The 9,327-nt window shown below is 36.2% G+C and overlaps 2 protein-coding genes across 3 annotated transcripts; one reads left to right on the top strand and one right to left on the bottom strand.

Moving 5' to 3' along the window:
- The first annotated feature begins 2,054 nt into the window (after positions 1–2,054).
- Positions 2,055–4,055, top strand: LOC122304085 (seed biotin-containing protein SBP65-like). Of its 2 annotated transcripts, none has more exons than XM_043116130.1 (2): positions 2,055–3,090; positions 3,593–4,055. In XM_043116130.1, exons 1-2 carry the CDS (start codon positions 2,149–2,151, stop codon positions 3,752–3,754), a joined length of 1,104 nt encoding a protein of 367 aa, XP_042972064.1. In that variant the 5' UTR covers positions 2,055–2,148; the 3' UTR covers positions 3,755–4,055. The 2 variants fall into 2 exon arrangements, with proteins under 2 accessions (XP_042972064.1, XP_042972063.1); XM_043116129.1 differs by having other exon boundaries at positions 2,075–3,090; positions 3,624–4,055.
- A 1,946-nt stretch (positions 4,056–6,001) lies between these two features.
- LOC122304086 (40S ribosomal protein S21-2-like) lies at positions 6,002–6,217 on the bottom strand. Its single transcript, XM_043116131.1, has one exon. The coding sequence runs from the start codon at positions 6,215–6,217 to the stop codon at positions 6,002–6,004; it is 216 nt and encodes a 71-aa protein (XP_042972065.1).
- Positions 6,218–9,327: the final 3,110 nt, after the last annotated feature.

Here is a 9,327-nt window from a genome sequence, read left to right as displayed (position 1 = left end):
ACTGAGTGACATCCCCTAGGTTGTCGTAAGGCGACGACCGGATCGCACGATACGGTAATGCTGTCGTGTCGACTCCGTGGTCCCTAGAGTGGCGGGGACTAGAGGATGGCCTGGCTAGGTACGCACGGGGCACGAGTTTGGGCATCGCTCGTTTAGGTGTCACATGCGTAGTCGTTACCTGCGGTGTGGCACAGAGCCAGGGTGTGCGGATGATCCCTAGGGGAGATCATGGTTCATGCATAACCGGTTTATTTTTATGGTTTTCGGATGTGGGTCATTTTCTGAGAAAATGGCAATGTTTGGTTTTCGAGGCTTCTGATCCATTTTTTGGGAAAATGGTGGTTTGGGCCATTATTTGGGATAATGGCGAGGCTTGGTTTTATGGATATGTTTTTGTGGGCCAATTGGGTTTTTAGCGTGCGTGGAAAAATTATGGTTTTATGGCGCATGTGCATTGGTTTTTCTTTTATACATATTGTTTGAGTTTTATATGTTTTTATCTAGTGGTGTTTGGATTTTACTTACCTACGGCACTATTTTTGGTACCGTAGATTTTGGTGCAGAGATCGAGGAGGAGAAGGAGGAGGCTGAGCCCGAGGATGCGGCTTCGCCGGGGTGCTAAAGTTTATGCTTTGTATTTAGTTTAAATTATATTTGTGTCTTGTAATATTTATTTACGTATGTTTTGAACAGTTTTGTATTAAACAAGAAAAATTCTGGTACTTAGTTATTAACTTGCTTTTCGCTACGTATTTCACGTGTACATTTGTCGCTTATACACACACTTAGCACTCGTCGATAGGGTGATGACCCGTGATGTCATCATCCGGACGTCTCGATTTCCCCGTGTCCGTGCATGGGGATTTGGAGGCGTCACAGCAAGCCTTTCATTCTCAACAGGTCTCTCATTCTAAGGACAACTCTTCTTATTATCTACCACATTTGATAGATTGTTAGGATCTATTTGATCTGTAACTCATAAATTATGACCCTTAAATAATGTGGTTTCAGAATATTATTGCTTATTTAATTATTCGGCACGACAGATTAAAGATATCAAAAGTATTATCTTCTCAAAAGATAAAGATAAATAACTTCGTTCATTATCAAGATTATTATCTATTATTCTTATTAGATTATTTTTCAAAAAGTCAAGACGAGTTATTAGAGTTTCTATTCAAGATCACTATCCAAGAGTAACCAAGATATAGACAAAAGACTTTGTCTATACAAGTCGTTCAAGATTACAAAAAAAGGACAAAAGATTTTTTCCATGCTTAAAATCCATCAAACACAATCCTTTATTTATTGCTAGAAGAAAAGAAGATGTCAAGCGACACATATTATTAGTTTTTACTATGTTAGTATCAGACAATACATATTATTAGTCTTTACTATATCAATATCAAGTAACACATATTATTAGTCTTTTCTATATCAGTGTCAGGTAACACATATTATTGATTTATATTATGTTGGTGTCTATAAAAATAAGATCTGTAAACAAGGAATAACATTCAAAAACTCTCATATGAATCCATTCATTCTCTCTTCCTTCTCACTTTTAAAATACTTTTATCTCTTGTAAACTTTCATTCATGTCTTCTGTCTCTAAACTTTCTGAGATTTAATTTTCTTGTAAATATTATGTCTTTAATAAATTCAATCTCTTTATATTATATTTTCATCTTTTATTTTTGTTCAGACAAACTGCAAGTTATACCGCCTATTACCATTAATATATATTTACTTTATATTTCGTATTAATATAAAAAAAAAATCATAGGCTCTTAATTTTTTCATGGTTATCAGCATTTACTGTCCGAACTTCTCCGCGTGGCAGCTCCCTTCATTCCCACGTGTCATCCTCCGGAAGAGTTCTCCCAAATCCCGATCAGAACATGTCACACATCTATAAAGTGTACGTGACTCAACGTAGACTCGCCGAGTCACCTCCTAGTTTGCATTAACCCAAACACGTTGCAGAATACCAGCCACCGCATCTCCGCCACATGTCTACTCCATGCTAACACCTCCATGCCCACCTCCTCCAAACCGCCACAGCCTCTCTATTTTTAACACCCTTCTCTATCCTCATAACTCATAAACACCAGAATCATAGCACAAAAAACAACACAAAGCATACATATGGCTTCCACTCAAACGCTCAGAGAGAACTCCACCGGCGAGAAAGACAGGGTCCCAACAATGACCAGGCACTTCGAGTCTTTGGCTGATAAAGTGAAAGATAAGGAGAGAGAGGAGAATGAGAATCAGAGAGAGAAGCATACTGATCAAGCAAGGGGAAAGGGATCCTATGTTGTGGGGAAGTTTGAAAATGTTGAGGAAGATCAGAATGATACGGGTAAGGCTAAAGGTGGGGAAGGTGAAGGTACTGATATAGGTGAGGGACGAGGAGAATGCAAAGAGGTGAGCAAGGGTCAAGAGAGAAAAGAACAACCTTCTCTAGAAGAGATTTCCAAGCTCAGAGCAAAAGCGCAGCAAAACTCATTAGAGACACTACGGGCGGCAGAGGAGAGGTATGAGAAGGCAAAAGAATCCGTAAGCCAGGGACTCGGTGCTGCAACCGAGTATACCAAAGAGAAGGCTGCACAAACAAAGGATACTGCCCTAGATAAAGGTCGGGCAGTGAAAGATAGTGCAGCAGAGAAGGGTGCACAAGCAAAGGAGACCGTTACCAGCACAGCTAAGACAGCTGAGGATTACACAGCATCAACGGCAGAGAAAGCTAAGGACTATGCGCTACAAAAGGCAGTGGAAGCGAAAGAAGCGGCTGTGCGTGCAGGGGAGGAAAAGGCTGAGGATTTGAAGGACGGGACTGCCGTGGCGGGGTGGACTGCAGCACATTACTCGTGCGAGAAAGCCCTGGAGGGAACTAAAGCAGCAGCAAGGGCTGTTAAAGAAACAGCAGAGTATGCAGGACATAAGGCTGCCGAGATTGCATCCAAGCCATTGTCTGCTGCCAAGGATGTTGTTGTAGGCACAGGAGAGAGTGCAAAGGAGTACACAGCTAGGAAGAAAGAAGAAGCAGGGAGAGAATTGAAGGCTAAGAGATCAGAGGAAAATCAGGTATGTTTGTACAGATGGTAAATATGCTCTTAAGTTAGATCGCTCTTCATTAAGCTAAATCAAATATCACCATCGATCTTATGGTAGCGCACTAATTTAAAGTTGTTTTAAGAGTATAAAATTTCTAAGGACTCGGTTGCATGAGCTTGTATCAAGTGCATAGTAAGGATTAGAAGAGCATGTAGCAGGTGAAGTCCGGGAACTAGTTTAGATGTGCAGCCAAAAATTAGCCAGTGAGGAAGAGTCTTTAACTGATGTTGTACACCCTCCAATGGTATACAGTATAGGCTTGTTACTGCAACTTTGCAAGGTTTTATATATATTAACCCTTTCAAAATGAGTCATATACTTGTTAGCCAATAATAGATTCAGAAAATGCATTTGGATGATCTAAAAGTAATGTTCAACTGGCTATCAAGAAAAGGCTTCCCACCATATATATTGGCTCGATCGTACTGAGATAAATGCACGTTATTGTGCAAGCTAATCCTTTCTTGACTAGCTCCACACTGACGGAGCTTGTTGTTCACCAGGGAGACAACATGGAAGAGGAATCGAAGGTTCAAGAAACAAAAACAGAAGAGGTGGAAGAAGAGGCCAAACCGTCCGAGTGTGTCACGCAAGAAAGCTTTCAGCTAACGCAAGAAAATGGCGGAGGAGGTAACAAGGGTGGGATTCTTGGAGCCATTGCAGAAACTATAACAGAGATTGCTCAGCAGACGAAAGAGCTGATTATTGGGCAGCACAAGACTTAAAAAGAAGGGGGGGCATGAGTCTGGACACAAATGCGACGTAAGCAAGAACAACACGAAAACAACGAGGGTACGTAGTGAAAGCCCAAATAATTAAATGATTCATGGTTTCGGTGGTCGCATTTTGTCTTATATTTGAAAGTCTAATGTGTATTATTGACTGGGTGAATAAAGTTAGTACCAACTATGATTCAGAACGCTGTTTTTGTTTTAGTTGCTTTTTGAGGATGTTGTCAGGTGCGTGTCTATTTTGTATTAGGAAAATTTTAGTTGTAAGAATAATTAGTTACTAATATATGGATAAATTTAATATGATTGATAAAAAGTAAATTTTATTAAAAATAATATTAATTTAAATTTTAAATATAAAATAATTAATATTCATACGTAGATTAATAAATACGGATACTTTGCAAAACTCTTTGTATTAATACATTGAATTGATCCTCTCTTCCACGGAAATTTGTGTTTGACGCTGTCCAAAACTACCGGTTCGAGGTAATAACTCCTCAAGTTTACTTCTGAAAAAAAGGGAAACAAAGTTTTACTAAAATAAAAATAAAAATAAAAATGGACTTTATTAAAATAAAAGCAAACAAACTTTATTAAAATAAAAAAGGTACATGTACGTTAAGAAATGGGCTCTCTCAATCCAAGCCCTATAAAGATGTTACTGTCTTAAAAGAGGTACATTGTTGAGGACGGTGTAAGAAGGTATATTGTAATTTGTTGTCTTGAAATATTTTTTAGAGAGATCTTTAGTCCCTTTAACAAGATCAAAGTTTAGGAAAAGAGATAATCCAAATAGATCAATATAGGAAGAGCAGATTTGCGGTGGTGAGACAATCCACTCACGTCTTTGAAGTGGTGCGTGAGGGCCACGTGCCGATGGCAAGGAGGTGGGGTTAGGTCGATCTGAAGGATTAGAGAGGGGAATCTGCTAGTGTGGCACTTATAGCCAGTGGAGCTGTTGGAAAGCGGCGGGCATGAAGACCACGCGTGGAACCAAGCTGCGTGTAAGGTCCTCAAGTAGACATTTTGGGTACTATTCTACGTCGTCCCAATAGATCGGTAGCAGGGGAACGTCATGGTGGGGCGTGTGTCAACTTTCCATGGCCGGAATGTAGTAGACACTACAAAAAAAAAAAAGCAAATTTGGCGGCATTGGTTATATGCTGGCAACTATCCCAAAAAACGCCGCGAATTAATTCGCGGTGTTTTTCTAACGGCGCAACTGTCCGCCAGTAGTGGAGGGTCGCTATTTTCATTATTCCAGCGTTTGCACAAATGCCGGTATTTGTAAATCTCATTAGTGACATTTGTATCAATTTAGCGGTATTTCTTGAAACGCCACCACGGTACCTATATTAACAACGTTTCTTGAAAAGCCGCCAATTTTTCATTGTCATCCCTGGCATATACTAGCGGCATTACCATAAACGCTGCTGCTACTACATTACCGACGCATTATATAAATTGGCGGTATTTATTTAAATACCACTAATAGTACATTGGCGGCAGTACATTGAATTTGTTAATGGCATTTATATGACCGCCACCACTTTTCAAAATAGCAACGTTACAATAAGTGCCGCTACTAGTAATTTGGCAAATTTATTAACGACATTTATTTAAACACCACACCATTACATTGCCAACGCATCATATAAATTAATGGCATTTATTTAAATGTCACTAATATTACATTGACATCATATTGAATTTATTAACGGCGTTTATCTAAACGCCACCTTTAGTTTTTTTTTTTTTTTTAATGTATTGAGGCTTATTGTAAACGCTGTCACTAATTCATTGCCGACACATTTTTTGAATCAAAGACATCAATATAAACACCATTATGAATACGTTACAGGCACATTGCATTAATTAACGGCATTAAGAAATTAGTACAATGTGCACATTGCTTTTTTTTTTTTTTTTGTAAAAGGTACGTACGTTAGATTTTATGCCATATCCAAAATTCAAACAGCCACACGTGAAAGATCATAAAGTAGTTTCAATATTCATAAAACTAATGAAAGGAGTCAAAATCCTTAGACCACATTGCATTGACCTAAGAACAGAATTTCAAACACGATAATGAACTAGATTCTCTCTCCTTTACTCTACTGATGATGAACTTCAACTTTCTTTTTCTGCTAAAGGCGATCAAGCTCACTATCAACATCTCCCCGAGCTCGAACAAATCCATAGAGAACAAAGGTGGAGAAATGGTCGTTGTACATGCCATTCTCATCCAAATGCCCGACGTTGATCTGAACGGAAGCATGGTCCATTGAAGTAATCAACTTGTTTGTGGTCGAGCATTTCCTGGGAATATAAAGCTCGGTAATAAGCCCTTCTTCATTCTGCATCTTGGCTTCTGTGTAAACTACTTCTTCAAACCCTTACCAATCTGTGCACATTGCTTAAAACACCATATTCACTAATGTTTTCAGGAAGTGCGCAGTAGACCTCCATCTGCATAATGTCAAAAAATTTATGGGTAGTTCTTACAGTTTGGAAACCATATGCTATTAGATCACTATATTTTGTAATCACATAAATGATACCACCCTTTTTAGCTTCAAGTCTGCACAGATATGCTAGCTGTGCATCAGCTTTATATGGAGACACCACATATTCATAATATATCCCAGATCTAAGAACCTGAAAAGTCACTAAGGAGACATTTGTTAGCAGTGAATCTAGGTCCAAATGAAAAAAAAAAGTGTTGATGGAAATGAACTCGCTATCTAGAACTAGATCAAGATGCATATACTAATAAAAATATGGCAACCTGGTACTTGTATCACTTGATGTGCCATGGATGGAGTAATACTCATTGCTCTTTGTAAGTTAAAACGGTTAAATTTTTTTAAAATGTTCCATAGCTTTTGAAATAGAGAAAGCATACACAGAAACAATGCCATGAGAATATCAAAGAAGATTTTTTATGCTTATATGCATAAACACATGGCCCAACTGTAGCAAGACATGGCCCTCGGTTTGGAGAACAATGCTCTATTCTTCTTGCTTAAAACAGAGGCTGGTTTGGTACTTATATGCAGGTGGTTGTTGGTTCTTGAATTGGCATCTCACATGTGGCTTCCGATGCATCTTTCCAAGTGCGGAAGGTGGCGGCGTTGGTTGGAGGGACTTCTGTTGTGCAGGAGAGGACTCGGCTGCATTGGGGCTGCATCTCCTTGGTTGACGTCGTGTGTGTGGTGTTGGTAAACTTGTTGGTTGATACTCTGAAACCCTAGAAGCAAAAAGAAGGAATAAGATGCGCTTATAAGCTGGAAGGAGGAATGTTTGCAGTGTGTAAGCCGTTGGACGAAAATTTAAATTTTATGAAAATTTGAGGTGAGCTAAAGGTGCCAACTTAGTTTTTGTTTTGACCATATTTTGAGTGAAATTATATGTGTGGGTAAGTACAAATATTTGAGGTGGGCTGAAGGCGCCAACTTATAATATTATACTTGCTTATTACTCTTTGATCTAAATATTCCAATCCTATGTATAATTGAAATGTTAATATAATATTTTTTATAAATTATATTATATAATATATATATAATTATGTTATATAAAAAGATAATGTTATTATAATTTTATGTTAATATAAAAAATATATATAAGACAATTATTAATTTATTATAATCTTAAACATGAATATTTATTTAATCATATGCTTTAAATATAACATATATTAATAACATTTTATCGTTTAATAAATTTTCAATATATTCTTCTTGATAATTATATTAGTAAATAATGTATATTAATTAGTATATAATGTATATTAATTACAATTTATACTTTATGGCCTTATACTAACAATCTAATACCATTATAAGTAATATACTTTAAGTCTATATATAAATTATTATATAAATCACTATAGTATTAGTTATACTAATATTATATAACTATGATACTATTAATTATAGTGATATAGTAATACTAAACTATTAATGATATAAACACGCTACCAACACAAACTTTTCAACACGATACTATATTGCCAATCAAATTGTGGCAGCCTAGCCAGAGTACAAGGCTAACGTTTGTAGATCGAATGATCAAGAAATTTCTTAAGATCTTCGACAGCAAATATAATATATATATTAATAACATTTTATCGTTTAATTAACAAATTCTCAATATATTCATTCTAATGACTATATTAGTACATTAGTAATACTAATATACATTAATATATAATGTATATTAATTACAATTTATACTTTATGGTCTTATACTAATATGTACTCTAATACTATTAGTTATATAATTTAAGTCTATATATAAATTATTATATAAATCACTATACTAATCCTATATCACTTATGATAATGCTTGTACAAGGCTAATGCTTGAAAATCAAATGATTAAGAAATTGTTTAAGATCTTCGACAGCAAATATATAGAACTTGATCACTAGACCTTAAAGAAACTCTTAACTCCTAGTTTTAAATAATAAAATGTAGTTCGATTAATGCAGAAATAGACCTTGAAACAACTTGACCACTAAACCTTAATATATTAAATATAATTCACTCAAATTTACTAGAACCATTTATTTGTCTAAAACTAAATTAAGCCAATAACTAATGACAGGAAATAAATCCTTATAATAAAGTTCACTAAGCTCTACTTATAGAAAATAAAGAGATTCTTAAATTTTTACTAAGTATAAATTTATTAAAATGTAAACCTAACTTTTGAATCCTAGGTGGAAGGCCTAGCAAAGTGGCATTATAGGTTGGCGTGAGGCTTCCAACTGTTACTTTTACCAAACTCTCTTCTTCTTCTTCTTCTTCTTCTTCTTCTTCTTCTTTTCATTTCTTCCCATATAGCCTTCCTCTCCCGCAGCACTTATTTATCACTATTACTCTTTTTTTACCTTGTTGCATTAATATCAGTAATTATAAAATAAAATTTATCAATTCTCAAATTTTAAACTTTAGTCCCATTTTATTTAGAGAAATATTATAGTCACAAAGAGATTACATAAAAGTAATCATACAAACTAACAAGCTGTCCATAGTGAGCCACAATCTGATAGGGCAGTCCATTACCCTCTATCGATGGGCCACCCCTTTCCATTGATAGGATGGTGGAGTCACCACCTTCTATAGATTGTCCTTCCCAACCATCATTATCTTCACAGCAAGGGACCCAACCTTCTACATCGAGCCAAATGGGAGGCCAACTATCCATACACACGGAGATTAGCAGAGAGACCGAGCCATGCACATCTGTACCAATAGCACCTAGTTCGGAAGCAAAAAATGTTGATATGTGTTCTGACATTGGTGATCGCTTTCTCATCATCGTCGGTATGTTATTGTTTTTCTTACTTATTGTTTATTTCACTATGACTGCAGATTTACGAAATACTAACATTGTAACTAAATCTGTTTTTGCAGATAGTAATAGGGATCGAGTAAAGAGACAATTGCACTCTATTCATCACATT

Source organism: Carya illinoinensis, chromosome 3, assembly GCF_018687715.1.
Source record: "Carya illinoinensis cultivar Pawnee chromosome 3, C.illinoinensisPawnee_v1, whole genome shotgun sequence".
NCBI lineage: Eukaryota > Viridiplantae > Streptophyta > Magnoliopsida > Fagales > Juglandaceae > Carya > Carya illinoinensis.
The sequence above is the reverse complement of the archived record's forward strand: the minus strand, read 5'-3'. Positions and strand labels throughout refer to the sequence as shown.

Bases quoted from the DNA above. Each gene is read 5' to 3' on its own strand.
- LOC122304085 (XM_043116129.1), top strand. From the start codon at position 2,149: ATGGCTTCCACTCAAACGCTCAGAGAGAACTCCACCGGCGAGAAAGAC. The intron at 3,091-3,623 runs GTATGTTTGTAC...GTTGTTCACCAG, and splicing joins AGAGATCAGAGGAAAATCAG to GGAGACAACATGGAAGAGGA.
- LOC122304086 (XM_043116131.1), bottom strand. From the start codon at position 6,217: ATGCAGAATGAAGAAGGGCTTATTACCGAGCTTTATATTCCCAGGAAA.